At 39.7% G+C, this 25,583-nt stretch overlaps 1 protein-coding gene across 1 annotated transcript in view; it reads right to left on the reverse strand.

Annotated features, from left to right (window-relative positions):
• Positions 1-17: 17 nt before the first annotated feature.
• Positions 18-25,583, reverse strand: part of LOC104539578 (tankyrase-1) — a gene marked incomplete at both ends in the record, with an annotated part of 83,695 nt that continues 58,129 nt past the window's right edge. Inside the window, 12 exons of the mRNA XM_010183148.1 lie at positions 18-206; positions 2,752-2,861; positions 3,122-3,341; positions 5,992-6,157; positions 7,220-7,365; positions 7,849-7,928; positions 11,231-11,402; positions 18,490-18,568; positions 18,663-18,754; positions 20,937-21,058; positions 22,899-23,085; positions 23,528-23,594. Coding sequence (XP_010181450.1) covers positions 18-206; positions 2,752-2,861; positions 3,122-3,341; positions 5,992-6,157; positions 7,220-7,365; positions 7,849-7,928; positions 11,231-11,402; positions 18,490-18,568; positions 18,663-18,754; positions 20,937-21,058; positions 22,899-23,085; positions 23,528-23,594 — 1,630 coding nt within the window. The remainder of the gene's footprint in view (positions 207-2,751; positions 2,862-3,121; positions 3,342-5,991; positions 6,158-7,219; positions 7,366-7,848; positions 7,929-11,230; positions 11,403-18,489; positions 18,569-18,662; positions 18,755-20,936; positions 21,059-22,898; positions 23,086-23,527; positions 23,595-25,583) is intronic.

The following is a 25,583-nucleotide window of genomic DNA, read 5'->3' on the forward strand; positions in this document are numbered from 1 at the left end:
AGCCAACGTGAACTTACTGTTGCCAGGTCTAGTGGTGTCTGACCCTCCTGATTCTTCATGGTCGGATCTGCCCCATGAGCTAGCAGCAGAGCACAGAGCTGTGTTCTTCCTTTTTGCGCAGCTTCATGCAATGGTGTGAAAGCCCATTTATCTGTTGCATTTACGCAGGTATTGTATTTGATCAACAGTGCTGCTATATCCACATGCTGGAAAAGACAAAAACATCTTAATCAACGCGACACTGCTAAAACAAGTATTTCCTTTTTCGGGCTGGAGGTGATTTATTACCCAGGTAATTTCCCCCTTCCTTTCTTCATGTCACTTCTCTGCCTCCTGTGTCTATGTATCAGCACACCTCTCCAGGTACCACTCTATACTGCAGCTCCACAGTCATTAGATCTGTATCAGTGCACTACCAGATCACCCACCAGCATATGTATAATTGGGATCAGGTACAAAATAGTATTTCTGCCAAATCACCCAGAGTGCACAGCATGAAGTTTGTGCCAGCTGCAGGAGCAGACGTGATACTCGATCCAGCATAAAACCAAGACTTAACTTTTTAAATACTTGTAGACAAATTTGAACCGGCAAAACATATTTACAGGACTACAATATTTGTGATACCATACTAAAAGCTCTAAAGATCAATGTGTTGTACTGCTGAGCCACCACTTAAATGTCTGCACATACAAGTCTTCATTGTACTTTATTTCTCTCTTGCAATTTCTTGCAAAACTCTGAACCCATCCACGGCAGCACAAATTTGTTCTTTCTTGGATCATATTTTCTGAGAACTGTAACTGATAAAACACATTATGAATGTCACGAGGACCACTGCTTTACATGGGCTCTGGAAGTAATGATCTCACAACCCCACACTTCCATCAATATCCCATCCTTGAAGTCTCTGAAGTTAAAAGAAGAAAACAGAACACTGGCAAATAAATTTTTTGACTGCCTCTGACCAGTAAAATTACTTGTGCAATATAGTTAAGATATAAAAAAAAGCAGGCAGTCAAAATGAGTAGGTAGGAGCATGAAACACTGCAATTGTAAGCAGAAGCGCAAAGAGTTGCCAATGGATTTAATTTTTCCTCTCAATGGCAATTAAGTGACTCTCAGCAGCTCTCATAAAAGGGCTTGCTCTCTGAATAAGCACGGTTTGAAAAGACTGCTGACCTTATTTTCCCCCGCTGCCAAACTTTTACATCAATTGCTGTTCCTGTGACTTTTCTGCCACGTGAAACCCTACTGAGGGACACGCAGCATGAAGTGCTGAGTGGGAGAAGCGAAGACACTTTGTGAGGAAAACGTTGAGTCTGTGAAACCTGCCAGCTACGAACCTGTGAAACCAGTACTCATCTCCTCCCATCACAGAGATCTGAATGGGCTGATGACAGCTCAGAGAGAAACGTGGGCTGCACAGGAAAGGTACACAGCAACTCTTCGCTAAATAAATTAATGGAAAAGCACTAAACACTGCTTCGTTAACTTTTCCTAAAGAAAGTGAGGCAACCAGATTGGATTTGCATTGTGATTTTTAGAAGTAATCACCAGCGTAAATCTATCTCTAATATTTCCCTGTGCCGGTAAGGAATGTTTTGCCGTCATGTAAAATGTGTGGTTTGGTTTCCCATGTTTGAAAAGAACGAACACAATCTTTGCAACAGAATGTATCTCCAGATCTAAGCAACATCCTGGGAACCTAATGCTTCTGGCAGATGCTGATGAACATTACTGCTTGGTATTAGGACCCAGTATCATAAAATAATTCAGTGCTGCGTTTCTAAATCTTCAGCAAAAAAAAGCAGGACTTTGAGCTTTTAGCTCTTTAGAACACTGGGATCTCAGACTGACATAGAGAACCAATGCAAATGATGCAGACTGAGTTTCATTGATATGCTCTCCTTAAAAATAAGGTGAACATAGTACTTTTTACTTCATTTGGCTCTCAGACAAAAGCAATCGCGGTTCTGTTATTATCATTGCTCCCAGATTTTGCTCTTGTGCCAGGGCTTCTCAAGCACTGTCTGTACAACGCTCCCAGATTTTGCTCGTGCCAGGGCTTCTCAAGCACTGTCTGTACAATTATTTGCAAGAGATTTCTTTCTCATCTCATCCACAATTACCAGCTGCTTATAAGTAATCCATCAGGCATCTGTGCAACTGGCACACAGACAGATGCTTTCTCGTATATGGAGGAAGGAGGGACTGCCTCATCCAAAATGGTTTGAATCAGCCACTTCAGCAGACAGCTTACCCTTGACGACACTCTTACTAAAAAAATCAGTAGTGCTTCAACACTTCAACTTTAGCAACAGCTCCCCACCAGAGAAAGCTGTAACAGACCTCCACTTCCCTGTCACCACCTAGACACGATCCCATGGTATTGTTCTCTTCTTTCCATCCAAGTCTTTCAGCAACAACTTGAGGTCTTTTCTGTTTCAACAGTCACCTCAAATTTAACACTGCTCAATGCTGTGCACTTGCTTGTCTGCATAAAAGCTATGTTCTAGTGATCTTTCCAAACAGCAACTCTTATCTGCTACAGCACATCTGAATTTGTGTCTTATTTACATCTGTAGGACTGCAAAGATAACTCACAACAGCAACTTAGCCCAGTAATTATTTCATGCCATCAAAATCTGAACTAAGTTCACGGCAAGACAGCTGCAAAATAACTGGCTTTGGATGTGACTTTAAAGAACTCCTTGTTGGTCTACTCATGGCAAGAATGCCTGCACCTACCCCATAGGATGCTGCATTGTGTAGGGGGATTAATCCTCCTTTGTCCTGGGCATTAACATCAGCACCATGCTCAAGAAGGTACTCAGCTACTTCCAAATTGTTGTAACCAGCTGTAGAAGAGGCACAGGAGAAGAAATGGGGTATTAGGCAAGCTAAACTAAAGAAAAACTATTAGACAGAAAAGCTAAAGCAATTTTTCGACTGCAAAAGCTCTGTATTACCTCCTGAAATACAGCTGACATAATTAATATCCCTCTGTACAGGACAATGCTCTGTGAAACTCCTACTATACCAATGCTGGTTTTGGTGATTAATTTCTGTAACCCTATCATAAAATATACAAGCCTTCAGAACCTGGTGAGTCACCCACCTGCAAGATGTAGCGGTGTTGAATTTCTTCCCTGGGTGTCTCTGCAATTGATGTTTTCTTGAGTACACAGCTTCTGCACTCGTGCCAGGCACCCCTTCTTGGCAGCATCTAGCAAAGCCGCGTCTCCTCGCAGTAAGTCCTGGATATCTGTGTCTCCTTCTTTCACCAAATCTAGAGGAGTGTTCCCATCTCGATTCTTTTTTGTTGGATCAGCTCCATGCTGCAAAGAGCAAAGGGGAATCCTACTGTCACAACCACGAGCAGAGCAGTGCACAGAAATGTGTGACTATTCTGTGGCACAAGATAGGAGGTGGGGGATATTGCTGACTTGCCATCGTGAAATAACAACTGTATAAATGAGTAGGCACATGAGAAGAAATCCAGGAGGCTGAGGCCTAAAGCACTAAAGCAACACAGCTGTGCGAATCTCAACCCCACAGGCAAGAATGGCAGTCCTCTGCGAGAGCTGCCACTGTCCTACTTGCAAGTGAAGTAGGTTCAGGAGCAGATCCTGCATGTAGCTACACCCTCCTGTCACAGCAGCTAAAGAAAAGCCAACTGAAAATACCTTGCTGGCCAGTCCTTCCCATCTCCTGCAAACTGGCTGGCAGAGGCATTTCCTCAGCACCTTTCTGACCTGATGAACCCAAGCCTTGAGTTTCACTAAATGCCACCCTGCTATTGAAAGGCACTTCTTACAGAAGGGAACTAGAAAAAAATATTCAGTTCTACACTCTCCAGTAGATAACGGCACCATCTTAAGCAGTTTACAGGTCCTGGAAAGCAGTGGAGAAAACATTTTGGTGGGACAGCTGAGAAAGTGGATTTGGATGACTGGTAGAGCTTATCTGCACTGACAAAACATGCAGATCAGCCAGTGCAGCATGGGATGAGGAGGGGAACTTGGATGTACACAGAGCATATGGTGTGAGTCAAGTCCATGTACAATTCTGTGGGAGGACAGCTCCTTCCCTGTTCGCTCTCAGCAGCAGTGGGAAAAAACAGAGCCAGATAAGGCAGAGGCAGCTGCTGGCACTGTAGTTCTCTGGCTGGCCCCTTCAGAATAATCAAACGCAGTGATCCAGTCCCTGCCAGCAAGTCTACCCTGCCATTTCTCACTGGGAATGATGGCAAAGCTGTGTTAGTGTGAGCCACAGGGAATGAGCTGAGGATGGGAGAGCAGAAGAAATTAACCGCCTTGTATTTGGAAGCAGTACGGCAATGCTGAGGGTGTAAAGGGTAAACAGCAAGGGACAGAGAGGAATGGAGTACTGATTACACAGAACCAGCTCCACATCTGTGGTGCTTTTGGAAAGAGAGCACTCTTTGCACAAAGCCTTGTAAACTACAATGACTTATCCAAGATATGACCTTAGATCCCTTAATTTAAAATTCATTAAAACTGGAACTATTCAAATACTCCAGAATAAATATTTAAATTAAGAGGCAGTGTCCTGCGAGACCCCTTCAAAGGCACAGAAGAAAATTTTAAAGAGAGATGATGAAAAAAGAAAGTATCTCCAAAATGCTTGTACATTTTTGTTTCCTTCTTAAACAGGAGAGAACAGAGAAAGAGTGCAAATCAGGAGGAGTGAAGCTCAACATCCCCAGCTCAGCAGAGCTGACAGCACGGCCAGCTGGCGTAAGAGAGACACAGGAGAAGCCCTGAGCAAATCACAGCGTGAGCGCATATCCACGGACACCCAGAGCCTTTACCAAACTGTCACCTTACAGGCATTTTTAACTCTTGTGCAAGAGTGATTTCAAATAGAAAGATTTCAGCACTTTTCTATTTCCTGTCGTACATTCATTCAGGATCCTTTGAACACAAAAAATGGCTATGTTCGCAGTGGAATGATCAGAAAACTCCAGAGGCCTCCGGTGTCTATGAAGTAACCCTTGAGAGATAGGAGTGCTCTGATAGCTTGAGCTAAAATCTGTATTCAGGTGTTACCACCAGTATCATCATCCAACGTCCGCAGACATTTCTAAATATCTTCTGGTTTATACTGCAGATGTGTTACAAACTGATGTGCTACCCTCTCTGAATGTGGTTTTTTTTTTGGTAATAAAGTTAATCAGGTGAAATAATTAATGAGATAGGAGAGAAATAGCAGGACTTTGCTGCAGAAAAATGAAAAGAGAATTGGACAGAGAAAAGCTTCACAATTTTAAGACTATCCATGTACTGACTTATTCCTATTTTAAGTGCTGTGCTTCAGAGGAACATGAAGCAGCAAGGCTAGAACAGGAAATAGGATTGGCAAGAAATTCTGCTCTGGCACCCTCTTTTACCCATCCACGGCAGGATATAATCTTATGCTAAGTCCGTTCTCAAACTCACTTTTCTTGCTGGCATTACCTCATGCTTTTTACACTAATGATAATGAATATTTATTCCATAGTATTAATATGCATTTCCTCCAGGAGCTTGATAAATTATACATTAACATAACAGTTTTAAATTTCTCACATGCCAGACACCATTTAGTACCCACCTTCAGTTACTCCGTAATGCACCCTTGTGTAAGTGTTCACAGAGGCTTACTTAAATGCAGTAACTGTTCCAGAAAGGGATAAATAAGACAAGGTGGGGTTTTTGTATTTTTACACAGATTCAGCTGCTTTTTCCAGCTTGAGTCTTGCCCTCTTTGGCTAACAGTGTTAATATGGAGGAAGGTTACTGGAGGAAGTAACTGTATTGATGAAGCCGTATTACACAAGAAACCATCTGACAATTGTAAGACGAAAGTAGATTCAAAGACAAAGAACTCACTGAATGCAATTAACTTTGCATTAGTTAATTAATCTTCAGCAAAATTAAACATAGACACACTTAAAGACAGAACTGAGAACTCCAGATCACGTACTTTTAAAAGAAGCTTGCAGATTTCGTATTTTCCTTTTGCTGCTGCTTCATGCAGAGGAGTGAATTTCCACAGGTCTGCCACGTTGACAGAAGCACCATGCCTCACCAAGAGTTCAGCCACTTCGTAGTGTCCATAAGAACAGGCATTGTGCAGGGGTACTAAGCCACTAATCACAGAGAAAGTATTAATAGCAACAGAAAATAAAATCTGATACAAAGTTATAAAACTCCCATTCCCACCAGACATTTTTTGGTATCTTTCAGTCTTTCCAGTTTTCATGGCTTTATATTCCCTGCTATTAAAACATCAATTAAAACTTCATTGTCTTCCTTCAGATTTTATCCATGAGACTTTTAATACTTAGCAAGCACCAATGTTACTACTTCCACAAGCAAGTAACTCCAATGCTGTTACTGACAGCCAAAAACCAAATTGTAAGCAGCACTGACGCTCTGACCTTGGATATTTGAGTGTAAATTTCAGAAAAGGTGTAATGCTATTGCATTAGGTTTGTATGGCGGGGTTTTGGTACCGGGGGGCTTACAGGGGTGCCTTGCTTTCCCTGCGTGCGACAGGGCCAATGCCACTGGCTCCAAGATGGACCTACCACTCGTCAAGGCTGAGCCCATCAGCAACAGAGGCAGCGCCTCTGCGATAACTTCCTTAAGAGGGAAAACGTTGCAGCTCAACTGCACAACTGTAGCTGGAGAGAGGAGTGAGAATATGTGAGAGAAACAGACACCAAGGTCAGAGAAGAGAGGGAGGAGGTACCCCATGCGCCAGAGCAGAGGTTCTCCTGCAGCCCATGGTGAAGACCATGGTGAGGCAGGCTGTCCTCCTGCTGCCCATGGAGGTCCACAGTGGAGCAGAGATCCACTTGCAGCCCATGGAGAACCCCAGGACTGATTTTAAATTACCTGAAATAACTTAAAGGCTGCTTTTAAGCACAAGAAAGTCTCCAAAATGGGCAAAAGAGGGAAGAGAAGAATCACGTATTACAGTGTCAGACATGCACTTGACAACGGCTTTGCCAGAAAGCTAAGTATGCCTTAATGGTCTATAAATCTCCCTACAAAGATGCCAGGAGCAACACTGAACAAGAAAGAAAAGAGGAAAAATTTCAAGAGAAAAACATGTTTGTCACTGAAATCTGAAGCAAAATGAATAGAGGGGGTAGAGGTCTCACACTAATAGAAAACAGCAGAACACTTAATGGAAAGAAATGTACCCTTTATCTTTGGCATGCACATCTGCTCCATGGTGCAACAGATACTCCACCACCGATACGCGGTTATATCCTGCAGCAAAGTGCAGTGGCGTTGAATGACGGCCTTCCAAATCTCTACAATTCACATTCTGAGGGCTGCAAAGTTGCTGCAAAGACAAAAGAAGAAATAAAAATCTAGTACAGAACTAAAACCAACAACCAACCAACCTCAGAAACCAAACAAAAAAACCACAACCAGACAATTAAACACACAAACAAACAAACAAAAAATACAGAAGAAAAAACCCCACAATACCACCTCTAAACAACCCAACACAAAACTCGATCCATTTATTATTATATACAAGGTTTTAGAAGTTAGGTTTCAGGAAATTTCTTTTCACGTAGGCAAAGCTACAGAAATAGCTGCTCTAAATTTATGGCTTCATAAATTTATGGTTCAGCCAAAAACTCATGAAAAACACATCTTAAAGTACTACTTCCTATAAAAAAGTAAAGAGATTTGCCTTCCCATTTTTTATGATTTATAATCCACTGGGCACTGCTTCCACAACTCCTGTAGCAGAGGCTCCCACAAGCCTTGCACGGCAATACAAAGTAGAAAATTAGCAATAATTGCTCAAATCTACCTTCACAGTTTCCAAGTCTCCGGCTTTGGATGCTTCTAACAACCGATAATCCACATCAGATGTACGCACAGGTGTACTTTCTACATAGGGGAAAAAGATGTTTCAGGATTACTTAGGATCATTAAGTTACATTAACTTGTGCTCAACATAGTTTCCAAACTGGGGAAAAACAAAAACAAAACAACATTTAAAAAGTCTGTTGTTATTTGTAAAAATGCAGCTGGAATTGTGATGTTCATATTGCCTACACGGCTGAATAAGGAGCCTTAGTTGCAGTGTAAGCCACTCAGATTGATGTTATTATGTCAAATGGAATTTCAATGTTTTGCTAATCCTATGGATGGCAAAAAGGACCATTTTCTGCATGTAAGAAATCTCCACGCTCACTGGGACAGATTCAAAGTTTTGCTGAAGATCAAAAGCACCTTTCTCAGCAATTTCCACAAACTGCATGAGGTACCAGAGCACAGCCAGCGTTAAACCTGCTCAATTCTGCAGCTGAATTACCGCCTCCACACTCCGCACTTGGACATCTTGCGCTATGAATCGGTGACAAGGGGATGGGGTTTCTAAGGTGGCTCTGGCCACATGATGACTGCCTGCTGGATGATGCTCCAGTTCTGTTCTGCACCTCCTAGCAACAATAAGATCTGTCCCTTGTTATAAACACTGGGTGGTTAAAAATAGAGTCAGAAGAATGACAGAGTGATTAAAAGGAGACCTTTAGAGAGATATAGTCATTTAAAGAGGAAAAAAATGTAAGACAATGACAGGTTCTGGCCTCAAAACTCATTTTTTACCCTACTTCTCATTAGAAATATGGATGTGAGAAAGCAAGCATACACTGAGGAAAGAGGAAGAGGTGGCTGGAAAGGAGCAATGGATTAGCTGTCCCTAGAGCTCTTCAGTGCTGCACAAAAAGGAGCTGAAAAGACAATCTTGATCACTTCATTTTTAATAGAAACTGCTTTCTATTGTAGAAGCCACTCTTCTCATGGTCAAGGATTTATGGCATACAAGTTTCAGCAGAATGTTGCCTGAACAATTACATAAGTGACTGCCCAGTGTAAAACAAATGGGGCAAGGTGAACTTGGGGTTGCAATCCTCTGTAAGAATGCTGTAAGAAAGTCAGTGTTGTAACGGGCTAAACTCATTTCTAGATGGGCATGCAACTCCATCAAAAATAACTCAAAAATTTCTTTTAATGTAGAGAACTGGTACTATGTCCTGAGAGGAAACTCCAGAGATGTTGTGAGAAGGTCTCTGCAGATTCAAGTCAATTCCTGTCTTTGCAATGTAATCTGTGACTGTATCACAGGAGTAGAAAATAAGTACAAAGAGAGATTTGTTTTCATAATTAACCATCCTTACAGAAGGACATCAACTTATCAATTCACTTTGAGATAGTATTTCCTATTGCAGTCCTATTTTATCTTCTTGATCAGTGTTTTGTGGCCTTTTGCTACCTCCTTGCCTCCATACTCACTGCAGGAAGAAGAGGAGGAGGAAGTGGGAAGCAACTCCTACAAGCTCAACTGTTAGTGAAGAAATTATCTCATTCGAAAGAAAGCCTGAAAAAGCTCAGGGAAGAGGAATGGTGGCACCTTCAATACAACCAGAGCTGCCAGCTCCTTTACTCAGTCTACCTTGATCCTCTGGAGCAGTTCCACCAGCAAGAAGTTGGACACGATGATCTTAAAGGTCTTTTCCAACCTAAATCTGTGATTCTAAGGGATTCAAACACATGCTGCAAGAGAAGGATGGCACAAATTTGACACAAATGCCAGTGACTGTGGGCAGAGCATAGCATGCATCAAACTCCTGTTGCTGGAGTGGGTTATGATTTCAGCCCACACCTTCTTCATCTCAAGTTATTTGCCTTTCCTTGATCTCCCCAACAGCACCACCACCTCAGCATCCTGAGGCAGGAAGAGGACAGATGAGGCCAAGTCCTATACTGCATCCAAAGCTCTGCTCCTTTGCAACTATTTACCTCTTCTCTAGACTCTTCACAGGACAGCCAAGACTCAAGGCTTTGGTCAGGGTGAAAAAGGAAATCAATGAGAAGCACAACTTAATTACTACAGGAAAGATTAGAACACTAGATTAGAACTTGAGTACCAAAAGGCTGCACTGAGCAAAGAAATAAAACAAATCTTACTTTTCAAGAAGAGCAAAACCAGCAGCATTCAAGCATTTGAAAAAACTAACAGGCTCACTTGATGAGCTTTCTTATATTACATGGCCATACTCCTACCAATTGCTACCAAAATCAAAAGTGGCTAGAGTAAATTTCTATCCACTGGCCACTATGGCATCAGAAAGCTGTTTTCATACTTGCTATGTCACAGTTGGGAAGTAGCCCAGCAATCAAGGGTGAGAAAAAAAATCTAATGCCATATAGAAAATATTTTAAGTTGTGAACTCATTAGTCAAGTAACAATCTCTATCAAAACAAACCCCACATTTAAATGAAAATATTTATTTAACCCAGTCTTACAAAAGTGAACACGCAGTAATATTTTGTAAATAATTTCAGAATTCATTTACTAGCTTTGAAATACAAAGTGTCAACAACCCTACACTACATGCATTTTCTCAGCTTTTGGATCTTTCAGTCCTGAACACCTTCACTGATGTACAAGAAAGGCTGCTGCCTCTCCAATGAAAAGCAGTACAGCATGACATCTGAAATTAGTTTTCCCAGAAAAGGTAAATCAGTGAAAATGAATTTTTAATTCAAAATAAAATGAGTGTTTTCAGAATACTTGTAAGTTTATTATTTTTTAAATCAAATTGATATTGCCTTTAACAGCAGGGGATGTATTTACTTTCTTCTGCTTCATAGCTAACATTCTTTTCTCTCAATACACATACAGCCACATGCGTATTTCAAACAGGCAATGCTACCAATGTAACCAGCTATGTCTTAGGAGTGGGTACACTTCAAAACAGTCCTTCCTTGCACTGCTGTAAAATGCCTTTTTAATTTTGCTGGTTTTAAGGCAACACTGTTGAGAACATGAAAGGACATTAAGCTTTTAGCTACCATAGATGATCTTATCTATCTGGATATCTGCCTTTCTTTGACTGCATGCACACCCCACTGCAAGGCAGTTACTTGCTCTGTAGTAACTACTGATGCAATTATTTTTCTCCCTACTTGCAAAAATTCGAAAGTAACTTTTTGTTTTCTTTTGTTGTGGTTTTCTTCTGAAAAGTATCGTGCAGTACACACTGTATATGTGCACACACGATGGCAGAAGGGAGGGAGGAGAAAACTACTGCAGGTCTCCTGCACTGAAAAAGAAGTAAGACCCACAACTATAAAGGAAAGGAAGAAGGTGAAGTTCAAATACACAAGCCTTTATTTTTACCCACCACTTAGAATCTGTTGCACTGCTTCATTTCCCATCTGTGCTGCTGTGAAGCCTTGTAAAGAGATGATGGAGGGATCGGAGCCGTAATTCAGCAAGAGCCGGCAGGTTTGCAAGTGACCCGCTAACGCAGCCCTGTGCAACGCTGTTTGACCAAGTGTGTCCAGTGCATTCATCTGAAAAATCAGCAGCAATGTGAAATAAAACACTGTAATAATTAAAAGCCTGCACCTGTCACTGCCCTTAATAAGAAGAGCAATAACAAGAATACTCCAGCATACAAATTTATTTATCAATCCCTCTGCATTGCAACTAGACAAAACCAAATGACAAAAAAAAGGCAAACACTTCAATGTAAAGATAATTTACTGCAGATGCTTTCCTGTCTTTCAACAATGCAGGTTATTTGTTTGCATGGCTAATGGACAATAGGATCCCCAGACCCAAACTTTTGATGAAGATCAACCTTGTACAAGAAAAGCAAAACTCTCACAGAAGAGGAGAAAGAGGTAAATGATCAACCAAGCATTTCAAAGATCTTCCAGCTTTAAGGAAATTACCATCTGTCAGCCTCAGAAAGGGCATTAACGTTACTCAATACCAAGAATTAAAGCAAAACAAAGATGTCAGATTAGGAATTCTACAGAGGAAAAAAAGGAGGTTGGATACAAACAGTCCATTTCCTCCTCATTTTTTGTACTTTTACAGAAATGTCAAGTATAACTGGATATAATAATGCCCAATACAAGAGTGTATAAACAGGCAAAAAGGAGTATTCTTTCAAAGAGTATGATATAATGGAAACCTATCTCTCTGCCAAGATCTAACAGAGTATCTAAATAACTGTAAGCATCTCCATGGGTTCAATACCAGAGAAAGGAAGAGAACAATAGAGAGCTTTAAAAAGCTGAAAAAAACCCCTAATGAAAATAACTGTTCACGAAGATACTTTGTACCTAGCAGTGATTCAAGACAAATGTAAATGCAAATGTCCAACAGATTTTTTACCCCTTTATGAAATACAGAACTATTCTATATTCTCTGCAAGCAACTCGCAACCTGTTATCTGTTTCCAAGCCTACGGACTGCAGGCTGTGAACTGCATGCATAATAGACTCTGCAACTGTACAAAACCACCTTTTTACCTGATCAAAATCTTTGTGGTGGCAGTGAACAAAGGTTTTGCTTGTTATTTCTCACCTAAAACGCAGCCTGCAAATCCTACTACCTTTCCATGAAAAATGGTGAAAAAATGTTCTGGGTAAGTTGTATATTCTGTAACTAAATGAAATTTAATTAGGGGGGTAACTATATAGAAAATATCTAATATCAGATAGAGTTAAAAAAGAATAAAGTAAAATATCTGCAATACAGCAGTATCAAACACAGGAAAAGAAATTAAAACTACCACCTAAATAAAGCTGAGTGTGATTCTATATTGTCTGCAATTCTTCTATATCCCTCAACAACTCTACAGGCTGGTAAAGCAGGAATTTCTCAGATCACAAACCTCTCTTGCAGGAAGATGTACAGGAGAACAGGTCTGCTTTCTTCTAACCATGCTCAGCTCATGCCACTCTAATGGGATTTCCCTAAAAGTCTTGTTTTAAATAAAAACCTACTGCTATCATAAATATTAACTAGATGCCGAATGTCCCAAATCCATCATTTTGTTCAGATGATGGCCATCCTCATCTGTTTCAGGACACCGGATACCTTTCACCACTGATAAGGGCACAGGGAAAAGCAGCAGTCCGAGGCTGTACAAATTTAGTTATGGCAAAGGCAAAATGAAATGAGACTTGTGGATTCGGGAAGTAGCTGATAATACTCTGTTCACCCAAGAAAGAGAATCATAATTAACATCTTCCATAACACTGAATTCCTGTGTTAAACATTCCTGTACTGAACAAACTGTTGAAGCACAGCAGCAAGGCATTCACGCTGCACAACTCGATACCGACTGAGTACCTGGAAAAAATGTTAATATTCATTTGAAAAGAACACTGGCAGAGTCAACAGATCCATCATCTCACATGTCGTCTGCAGGTCTCCTTTCACTTCCAAATGATTATCTTTGCCAGCGATCGATTCCTGTGACAGAAGAACGCCAGTTGTATGAAGAAATGCCTGCTTGCTCCTGGGACAAAGAGGGCTGCAGCTGACAGAGGGGATGCACGCACCAGATGAAGCTCTTTTTCCTTAGGCTTTGCAGGGCAATTTCATGGGGAATACGTTCACTGTGAGGCAGATCTGCTCGTGCCAATCACACAGCACTTGTCTAAAACCAACCCAAGAACGTACTGCACTAAGGCTGAAGGCATCAGGATTTACTTCCAAATGGAAATCAATTTGAGCGTTACAAATTGAAAGACAAACTGAGATTAAACTCTCATAAAAATCAAACCTGGTAAGACATATGCCTGTCCAATACTGGGTGTAAAAACACATGTCCTTTCAAATTCAAAGTTAAAATTTAAACTCTGAGAAAATGTAAAATATCCAAGGTGTACTGCCTTATTTATCTGCTCAGAAATCAGATTGTTTCAGCTGCAATAATAAAAAAATATGGGAAATATTCAGCTGGTCTCCTTTATAAGCAGTCGGAAATTAGAAGGCTGCAGCTCTGAATTACTTTACAGATAAGTTTTCTGCAAGGAATTAAAAATGATGGATTGAACAGCTTTCATTCCACAGCACACTGGCTCTGGTTTCTTCCCCTTTTAGCATGGAAACAGCCACTCCACTGCTCAAACCGCAACATAAAAGCGGAATGCAGTTATCAAATGAAAAGTGTTTTTAAGTAAGGCTTTTCACGGAAAGATACCATACTCCACAGTGTTTCCAACTGCAGAATTCCTTCTGTTCTTTCCTTTTATCCCTTCAATTTCCTCTTCCCCACCCTGGACACACACAGCAGAGAAATCAAAATGGTTGCATATCAGACACCGAAGAGATTTTTCCTCCCTGCGCCGCTGCTGTTTAAGAGCAGCGTACACAGCTACACCAAAATTCCCTCGGCTGCCAGGCACTTGTGGCAGCTCAACAGCTGGAAACATTTTTTGCACGACATCACAAATATATCCGCTTTCTGCCGATACCAAATGTCCTAAATATCATACTACTCCTTGACACTGCAGCAGCACAAACTGCAGCTGCAATTTTCTCTGTGAAATCTTTCTAAAAGACGTATATTCTAAAAATCAGACGTGAAATTCGTGCTCTGCCAGCTGTTCCAGTATCGGGGTATCCTTCCCTGCACGACGCAGGCGTTATAACTGCTCTCCTGCTGCATTTATTCTGAAGACAACCTGCAGGATGTCTCATGTCTTTGTGCATCGCTAACACTGAACAAGATAGGAGCGAAGGGAGGCTGGTAGCAATTTCAAGCTTTCAGAAGAAAAACAAACAAACAAACAAACAAAGGTCTGGTTTCACTCTGAAAGCTCCTAAATGATCCAGCCATATGTTCCACAGTTGCCCCTTCACACAAAAGCGTAAGATTAATGTCACTAAGTTTAGATGTCTGAGCAGTGAAAAAAGCTGAACCCCACAACCACAACAGATCACACAGCTCTTTATGTTGTTAACCATCATAGTCCAGAACCTGCTGCATTTCTGAAAGGAAAATTAATTTTTCGATGCTTATTCTTTCCTGAGGAAAAAATGTATTTCTACCTGAAACGTTGGAAGCAAATGTATTAAACAACAAGGTTATTAAAAATCATTTGTGTCTGTCATGTAGGTCTAGGTAGATGGTCATGAATCATGAAAGGCTGGCAACGTGCTACCCCAATGCACAGAAATAACTGTATTATGCAAAGATCCATAATGCCTGGTGCTTCTAGCAGAGCAGAATGAAGACATTTCTGCTACCATCACGAATAGACACTATCAGTCTAACATGACTTTAGAAAGGCTCATTTTCTCTTGCAGAAGATATCTGAACATTATCCTTCAGAAATGTAACACAGTGAAACAAACAGCATTCATCACATCTCCACACTTGCCCAAGACACCAGTGAGCTTGCACGCTTGCAGATCTTTCTTTCCAACAATCATTCCAGTTTCGAAAAGACTTTAATCCTTTTATTCTGCACTGCTAGAAAGCCAAATGTCTTTCTGAACATATTAACTTTACATGACTTTGTCTCCTAAATACATTACTGGATGGTTTTTTTGTGGATCAGCTCTCTGCCTTTTGGCACTGGATTTCAGAAGAAGAAAGTTCCACTGTCTTTGAAGCCCCAGTTACTCATCTTTTTCAAATTGTTATATTGTCTCTATAATCAATAGTGGTTTCCAGAAGGTAGATTAAAGCTGACTTATACAGTACTTTTCCTTTGATGGAAAAGTTGCAAAGTAAAGAAAATATGGCAGATCTCATCTACCCACACTTCAGTAAGCGTTTTATAAGGGATCACATGGGAACTGACCATACTGAAAGGGAGAGGGCTGCTCAGTGATTGGTTGTGGGATAATTTTGTTTTAATATTTTCATTAATGATCTTGGCACAGGAGAACGTTTCCATATGAAAAATTAGCAGGGCAAAAAACCCAGCAAAATTCTCTGTGTACTGCAAGGCTACAGAAAGAGTCTGAATATTGCAGTGTCATGTCTATTAAAAAGGCAAACATGATCCCTGTACGCTCTACTTCAGCATTTACACTAGAGAAATGGAAGTGCCATCAGGTAAGGCTCTTGGGGAACGAATCCCATTCTTGTTGCCTGAGCTCCAAGATTTGCTCTGGTGCTAGTAAAGAGCAGACTTATAATGATGATTAGGAAATGGCAATGTCCCCTTATGAGAGAAGACCAAGGGTTGGAGGCTTTTAGCCTACCAAAACAAAAAGGCTAAGAAGAATCACTTTGTTCACTGCAAATACCTCAGCAAAAGAAGCATCAAAATGGAAAAGAGGTACTTAAATGGCAGGAGAGTGCTGTCCAAAGAACAAATGGATGTTCGCTGTGAGGATGCTCTTGCAGGGGCACTAGATTCGGCAGCTCACAAGAACCCTCCCTTGTAAAAAATACAGCAGGACAGGATCAAAGAACTGAGTTCATCTGACTACATCTTATGAAGGCAAGGCACAAAATAAGTAAACAAGAAGAAAAAGCTTCCAGAAACACAACAAATAGAAAAAATAAAACCCAAAAAACCTGTATCATGCTTCAGAGTTTAAAGCTGCTGTGTCCCAACAATCAGAAACAAATAAACATCAACGTTAAGAGTGTCTGATGAACTGAATGCCTGCGAAGCATGAGCAAGAGGTCAAATGATAATATCCAAGCAAGACAAACATTTTAGAGTGATTAAATATGCCTAGTTAACTAATTAATACTCTAGAGCATATCCCATCTGGGAACTTCAAAGTGTTTCATAAGCCTTAATGACCTACCTCTCGTGAAAAACCATGACTGCACTGTGTACCATTTTAACAGCTGAGGAACTTTAGACACTGACAAAGAGGAACCTGATCCATTGCAGTATGGAAATACGTGCTTAATTTTAACTATGAGTGGTCTCCTGCCATGCACTTAAGTGCTTTGCTAGATCACAGAATTGAATGGCTATCCTCGGAATAAAACAGCAGGCATATACCAGGATATGAACAAAGAGTGAGTTTTAATGACCACCAGGTACCTCTGTTTGTCTGTTGTCAACTGAAAAAACAACAGAACTCGGCACTCGGCATGGTGCTGTAAAAAACCGTGGGCTGCTCACCATCATCACTCAGTCCACAGCTGATTCATGGATCGTGATTTAGGAACCCCAATTTCGGGACATAAAAGAATTACAAGCTATTGCAGAATGTGCTACTGACACAATGAAATTGGGCCATTCCAGTAAGGATGATGTCTTTGAGCTTGCTCCTAATCTGGCTACACTGAGTTAGATTTTCAAAGGAGCACTAATTTAAATACCTGTGATATAGTAGTAGGCTTTCCAGAAACCCTCAGCACACAGAAACTCCTCGTATTTCAAAGCAGGTAGTACTTGGGTATCAATATGCTTGAAATTCCAGCATGTCCACTTCAGTGCCTACCCAAGTACCATCAGTACCAAATTCACGTGCAAAATCAGATCCATAAAGCCATGAAGGATCTATTTCTATGGCAAAATTAATTTTCCTTTTCATAGGTGTGGTACTAAGAGTGAATCTGGGAAAATTATAATGAATGGTCTTAATGACTGTAACTGAGACCTCTGGCCCTGCTTCCTGCCCCAGAAAAGTCTTGGTATGTCACCACTGCATCAAATTCTCAAATGTGATAAACTCTGTCACGGTATTGTTGTTAAGCTGTTTTATGATGCCATTGAAGTTCTGTGGAAGTGAATCAGCTACTGAAATATGGCAATGAGCTCTCATGCAGGCTTATAAATCACAATTCATTGTTTCAAAATAAAAAGATTTAGTATTAACTATGCATACAATTACAGTGCTGTCACCTCCCAGCACATCAAGTGACACACTAGATTGTTATTACAGGTATATTTTTTCATTTCTAGCTACCTGAATGAAGGTGGAGACTCAAAGAGTGTAATGTGAGCCCCCTTAAAGGGAAAAATAAGGAGATCATTTCTATTTTAGCCAATGCAAAAAAGTACCCATCAAGAAGAGCTTCTGAGAAAATTAAGTAGCTAAGTATATCGTTACCATGAATGTCACTAAAACTCAGAGAAAGATCATTCTTAAGAACTTCTGAAAGATGCTTAAAAGACATCCTAAATAACCTAAGTTATACTTTCTTCTGCCTTTAACTAATAACTTGCTGAACCATGTGTTTCTAAGAAAGCTTCACCACAGGTTCAAACGGCACCCACCCACAGCTGAATAGCACAGCAAAACAACCTGACCAAGAGACTCAGAAGCAAGGGCTAAGGAATGCCCAGCGACAGACTACTAAACACAGTGTCAAACAAATTCAGACACTAGATAGTTTCAAGCCAACAAGATAAAGCAACAAGAGGCACCCAGATGCCCATATTTATTAGAAATGAGTAGCAAGATCCATTAAAATGAGCAAGCTACACTCATAAAGCCTATATTCAGTTACTTGGAGAGAAAATCCAATTTTCAAATGGGATTCCTGAACATCCTGTGCTGATTTAAGATGAACACACTTCCAGGTTAACATAAGAAACACAAGGCACATAGAAAAAAAAGTAACAACTACTGTAAAAACTAACACTGTATTTAACCAGTACAACCTTTCTTCTTGCCTTTTGCCTTAAATAAAATACATTTAAGTGCATTTACCTTTGCTCCATGTTTATGCAGAACTTCCATGACATCATTATGTGCTTTTTCAGCTGCAACATGCAAAGGTGTCATGAAACTATAGAGAAATAAAATTAAAAAAAAATATATATTAGTCTTACATTCCTAATATGTAGAGTTCTTTGGAAAATTAAAAAAATTCAGAAACTTACTCTTTGTTTTTCTCATTAACATTTGCTCCCTTCCTGAGCAATAGTTCTGTAACTTGCTTCCTCTTGGGATGCACAGCGGCCACAGCACAGTGCTGCAAAAAAGCAAATATAAATTACGTTTCAACTACACGGGTGACAAAGAGCTTTAAGATCCATTACTTCATCTCTTAATTATTCTGCTGAACATCAGACTACAAAATTTACAAACAGAAACCATCGTATTTCTGCCAAAACATGTAACATACTGAACAAAATACAAGCTAGTGATCAATGCTAAATTATTCTACTCAGAAAAACAATGTTGATTTTAAAGCTATTTGTCCACTACAGCTGTTTTCCCAACTACAGTAACAAGACAGCAGAACAAAACCAGCACATAATGCACAATGGAGGTAAAGGGCTTGAAACAGCTTAACTTCATACAGAGGGACTCCAAAGGACCCGTTAAGATTCTGCTGCTGTTGTCAGATTAACACAACTTTTTGCGTGTTGCTTTGTTTCCTCTTCTACTGCAGTGCGTTCTGAAGTTGTTAACCTAATGGCAATTCTGTTATGCGCCCAGTTACAAATTATGCAATAAAAAAAGATGCAAAAAAAGATTATCTCCTACAGCATCTTTTCTGTGCTATGAGAAAGAGATGTCTTTCACACAGTGCTTTTCAATACTCAAGCCTGTCCTTGTGGGACCACCACACAGCCCTTTGCTAGGTGTAACTGTTCTCCCAAATGTGGTTCGGGTCTGCTTGTTGGTTGGTTTGTGCATTCAGCACCCAGAAACGAGCACTTTGCTCCTCCCTTTTTCCTTTGATCCTCTGCAGAGACTCAATCTGTTCTGACATTTTCAACCATGACCCTACCAATGCATTCCTGAGGCCTGAAATTACAAGCGTGGTTCCAGATAAGCTACAGACCATGCTTTAAAACCAGTCTAGGAATGGTTGGCTCAAGTTTGGATGTCTCAAGATAGCAGACTATAAGAAAGAGGAGATACTTCTGAATAATTTTATGTTTACCCATGTTTTAAACCAGTAACCCATAAAAAAGCAGACAGTCCCAGTTTTAGCCCTCACTATGTATGAAGTATCTGCCACTCCAGCTTCCACACTGCTGTCAGTTAGCAGAGCATGTTCAAATTCCACAAACGCAAGGTTTGTAAATGAACATTAAGATCAGCTTTTGCTCTGAAGAGTGGCAGTAATTTTGAGGCTTTGCAGATAATAACCTACCTGTATTTCCTACCAACATGAGAAACCAGCACTAAATGCAAGACAAATGCTAAAATATTGCCAAACCTCAGAGCAACACTGAAACATAAACCAGGTGCTTCTTTGGCCTCTGTGGGGTAACAGGGCAAAGACCTGAATGACCCAAGGTAAAAGATACCATGCTTAGGACAGGAACAGATCAGTTAGATTTGTATAACCCCATCTGGTCCTGGAAGCCAAGTCCTTGGATGGGAGACCACTTGGAAATCTAAAGTACAGGAAGCAAATACTGAGGAATCGCAAACACAGGAAGAAAAGGATAACATAATCCCAGATTTCACATAGTCTTCATGTTCAGCCTCTAAATATTTCTCCTCTGTCTTGCTTCGAAGTTCAGGCTAGGACACTGAGTCCTCCATGGAGAGAACAGAGCACATGGATGCTTGGTACTCAACACACAGTGTTCTAATAACAATCACAATGTTTCTAACACTAAATATGCAGTTATATTCCTGCAGCTGAGACCTACCACTGTGAGGAAAATGTTCCACTGAAATAAAATATCATAACTATAATGGTTTTAATAATATCATCCGTCCCTCTCAACTTCAACATCTTCACTGTATCTGGGATACTGGCTGTGTTTTTTGCCTCCACTGCTTTTTCAAACAATGAAATAAGAGCAGGATACTGCATGGAAAGTCTCAAAGACCCCTGTTTCCATAGCTAATGTGGTATTGTCAGTACTGTTTAACCCCCCAAAACCCACAGCAACTGACCAACAAAAAGAAGAGAGTGATAGAGAAAAAGCAGAAGAGAAGTTAAAAATTATCAGGTGAGGAATGGCTGGGGAGGCTTCTGTAATCTACCAGGAAGAAGGAAAAAAAAGTGACAAAAAACTGTATGATGTTATGTCTATAATGATTTAATTTTAATATATTAAAGTGTTTGAGGGCAAATCCTCAGTCTCAGATGATGAATACATTTTCATAGCGTAGAAATAAAACTCATCAACCAGCACTATCACCACATTTATCATAAAACAAACGGATCGACTGTATAATCTCACCAGTGCAGTCTCATGCGACTGTGGCTGCTTAAAATTAATGATCTCCAAAGCAAGTGTCTTTTTCACTTTGGCTAGGTCTGCCTCTCTGGCTGCTTGCAGCAAAGAGTGTCCTTTGAATTCATCTGTTGGAGGAAAAAGACGCATTTAATATTCAGCAGCATGTCACATTTATAAATGTTATTGGAGATACTCAATTAAGAGGAAATAAGGGTATTTCTGTACATCTTCAGATAGTGGCTGACCTGGGACACAGAACATGAATCATGGTTTTCTGAAACCAAATGGACATTCTAAAGGAGAGGGGAAGTGAATCCTTATAGCTTTTCTCACTCTTATCCTCCACCCACTTGACATTAAATGCATATGTGACCTCTAAATTACCCATGTATGTGTTCAAGTGAGCACAATGCTATTAAAATGCTTTTCAGAAAAAGGCATTACAGTTGCTTTTCAAAAACCTTATTGTATTTCCAACTACAAATAATTCAAAGTAAAGCCTGAACATATAATTTAAATATAAAATATTAAACTAATGGTCTTAAAGTAAGCTAACAGGCTAAGCATTTGAAGCCTGTCTGCTACAAATATGAAACAGGTTTTGAAAGCTGTTCTATCTTTGCCAGCATAGAAATGTAACTTTGTTATATTCAGTGTCACATCTTGTTCAGCTCAGCCACTAGTTCATTTTAGTTTTAACTAATTCTGAATTTGAAAAAAGACTAGAAGTGTTTCTCCTGAAATGTACAAATGAAAAGTAAGTTAGTAAGAATGATGCCTGAACCTGGGAACTAGGGGGAAAAAAAAGCTCAATCTCAGTAAAAATATCAGTACTTGTCTTTCGCAAGCAAGCTTGAAATGCTAAGCTTGTTTAAGAGTGGCTTTCTGCTCCCACCCTTATTTTTATATTCAGTGCACTTGTATATTTAGAAATAAAAATAAATATAGTAACTTTTAAGTTTTAATTTCAAGTAGATTACAATTTGCTTTGTAAACAAAGCATTATACAAAGCACAAGTACAAATGAATCTCGAAAAAACAAACAAATGTAATATTATTCCTAAAGTATAAAGCCAATGAACTCAAGAATATACTAAACATGTTGTTTTGGGTATGCAAATACAGGATGTCCCATCAAGATACTGCCAAATTCGGCATAATGCTCACATTTGTGTACACATTTCAGTGGATATTAATGAACATGAATCTTTCCCCACTCCTCTCCAGGAACTATAATTACAGAAATAAAATAAAGTTTACATAGTTGGGTTTTTTTCTTGCTAATTTAAACAAATGCCTCAAAGCCAGAAGCATCTCCCAAGTTAGACCAGTATAGAGAGTAGAGAAGTAGCTAGAAGATATTAACGCCCTCCTCTTTTCTCCTAGAGCTGCACGTGATCTCACCACCTTCGCATGCAAAGAGCAGCGACAGACGACAACCTGAATAGCTATGAATAGTGCAGGATCACATTCTTAGCGTATCAGGGGAATTTTGCTATACTGAAAAGGTGACAGACAAATCCAAAAGCTTATTTATAACTGAGTTTGGAATCTACTTCTCAAGGAGTTTTCTGTAACTTCATAATGCTTTGCTTCCATACTTGTCTCACTTAATTATCTTTTACAGATTACAATGAGAAAACAAATCCCCAAAAGGGGGCAAATAAAGGCAGACAAATTCAAATTAGAGCTGAAACATTATTTTGTAAACAGCTTAAGGACTGCAAAGACTGTAAAAGAAGGTGCTGGCATTTCCACCTCTTCAATTTTGCACACCAAAGCTATCTACTTCCTGGAAGTTACTCTTTAAGTGTGATAGAGAGCCTTAATATAGAGACTCCTACGTGAGGCATAGCTGCAGTTACTCTGCTGCTTTGCATCTACTTGTGAAGAAGGAGGAAGGTGGCTGGGAAGGAAAGCATCCCTTTACACCCAGACAACCGTTTCCAGTCTGAAAACACTTACAGGTCAATCTCTCCCTCAGCTCAGGTGTTGGAGCCATATCGACCGCGCTCTTGCCGTGGCAGTTGACCAACGTGGGATCCGCACCGTGACTCAGCAGGAGGGAGCAGACCTCCACACGGTTCTTGGATGCAGCCTCGTGCAAGGGGGTGAACTGCCAGAGGTCCATAGCATTCACACAGGCACCATGCTAGCACAGCAAAGAAAGCCTTGCGTTAGTAATAAATCAGCTTAATTTCATTATAAAATGTGGTTCCGTTCTTTCATATATGAACACAAACAAAAAATAGTTATTAAAATACCTGTATATACAAAAACAATTGGCATTTTTCTGAGCTGTTTTTTCACTAGAACAGATTTTTCCACAGGAAAAAATAAAAATGATAATAATAATAATAAAAAAATCAAATAAATGCAACTCTACTATCTGTTCAAAGAAGTTAAGTGGGGAAAAAACCACATATACTGTACCACAGAAGGTCTAAAGTTGCATGCTTCTGAAATGACACACACGGTGTTTGAAACCTGTTACTACAGGAAAAAAATCTCCCTTTTCAGTTCTGGAATAAGCAGTATAAGTCTCACCTAACACATCAAAAAATACAGTAATTACTTTCCATCCTTCCACTTACCTTAAGCAGCAGCTCTGTAACCTCGTAGTGTCCATATGAACATGCATTATGAAGAGGCACAAGACCACTGTATAGAAGAAGGGAAATGACAAATTAATTTAAGCAGCACTTTTAACGAAGGGGAAACAATTTTCTCTCTACTGAGATGAACAGAAATAAAATTAAATCTAAAATATTTAAATATTTAAAAATTAAGATCTACAAATGAATTGAAAAAATCTAACAACATGTTCTTTAATCCCAAACAGCATGTTACTTAAGAGTAGTATTAAAATGGTCGGGATTTTTTTGGTCCTAACAGGCCACAGAGGTTTAATCTACCACTAAGATTAGCATTAATTAGCTTTGAAATTATCTTTCTTGAAGCTATTAAGGAAGGAAGGAGAAGTCCCATTCCACATTCAATTTGCTCAAGAGAAGTCAGTGTTCTGCTTCTGCCTAAATAGGAACTCCTGTTTATTTAAAATGCTGTCTGAAAGGCAGAACTCCCCAGATAACACTAACGTAACTCCTGGGTATATTATGAAGATGTGCAAATATCCACAAAAAGCAGACTGAAATTGCTGCTCCAGACTGCAGAATGACCTGATTTTACTCCATTTTTTACAGTACAACCTATTTAACTGTGCAAGAGATGCTTCTAAGAGAGTCCCTGTAATTTTTGTACAGCTATATTACTGGAGGCCATACTTAAAAATGACACCACCAAAGTAAATAACAAGGATCTAGTCATAAGCACAAAATGTAATTTAAAAGTAATGTACTGAAAAGGGAGACGGCAAAGGGGACAATTATTACAGAAGACAAAATGAGTTTAAATCAAGCCAAGCAAGACAGGCTAGTTATGGCTCAACAAACCAGAATGCATAATACGCTGAAAACAATAATTAACCCTTCACCATTTATGAAAAATACAGGGGATGTTTCCCAGAACTGCAAAATCAACTCAAAGAGCATTGGGACAGCAAGTACTAGACAACAGGGTAAGCTTAATTTTAAGGTAGATGCTCTCAGAAGCAGCACTGCACTTGTCACAGGAAAGGGAATTGTGTTTCAGGGCAATTTTTCAAACTGTTATTTTCCATCGTTACTTTTCTTAATTACAACTTGAGGGAGCTTACTGGGCTGTGAGACATACTGAAGTATGATTGAATTGGTTTAAAGTTTAATACAAAGTAAAGGGTATAATTTTTCTTTTCTTTCTTTCTTTTTCCCCGTCCCCCGCTCAAGTTCAACTTCCTTACTTTTCACGCTTTTCACACTTTTCAAGTGGATCATTCAAACCTCATTGAGGCGCCTACGCTGCAATTTTCTACCAAGCGGTGCTCAGAATTCAGAAAGGTGTAAAATGCCTAAAACCTGCTTAACAGTGCTGGATCCACCTGAACAGGTATTACATGCAGCTTTACTCTGGGGCTTTTTATTTACATAACGTCTCATCATACATTTCACAACAATTTTGAGCAAAAAAGCCATTTTTTGTCAATTTACAGACAAAACCGCTACAAATCAGTCAATTTTCAAGAGTTTAAGTAGGTTTGAGATGGGTTTTGGAATGAAAAAGAAAAAAAAGATAAGATCTTAATTTAAAATCTCTTTTAGCATTAGGCTGAACTCAGCAGAAAATTAATATATAGGAAGTGCCTCAATTTTGCTGATGGAGACAGAACACACACTCAATATCTTACTTGCTATCTTACCTAAAAGGCAAGCCTCTAACCAGGGGTCCCATTTCTACAGTGTCAGGACTAAGCCTTGCTATCAGACCACCATGAGAATCATCACCTCAGAGTTCAGAAATGTATGGCTGAGAGCAATGTACAACACGTATCATTCCAGATTTCTGACTGCTATGCACATTTTGTTGGTATCTTACGTTATTACAAACCTTACTGCAAAAATAAAATACTTTAGCTTCCACTATATATTGATTTTTGCTGGCAACATCAATCAAGATAGGTCTCCCAAGACCACTAGTTGTGAGCGCATGAGTGTTATTGATATTGCTTCAAATTTCATCCATATATATGCATCAAGATAATGAGCCTATAGAGAA

Source organism: Mesitornis unicolor, unplaced genomic scaffold, assembly GCF_000695765.1.
Source record: "Mesitornis unicolor isolate BGI_N332 unplaced genomic scaffold, ASM69576v1 scaffold5994, whole genome shotgun sequence".
Classification (NCBI taxonomy): Eukaryota; Metazoa; Chordata; class Aves; order Mesitornithiformes; family Mesitornithidae; genus Mesitornis; species Mesitornis unicolor.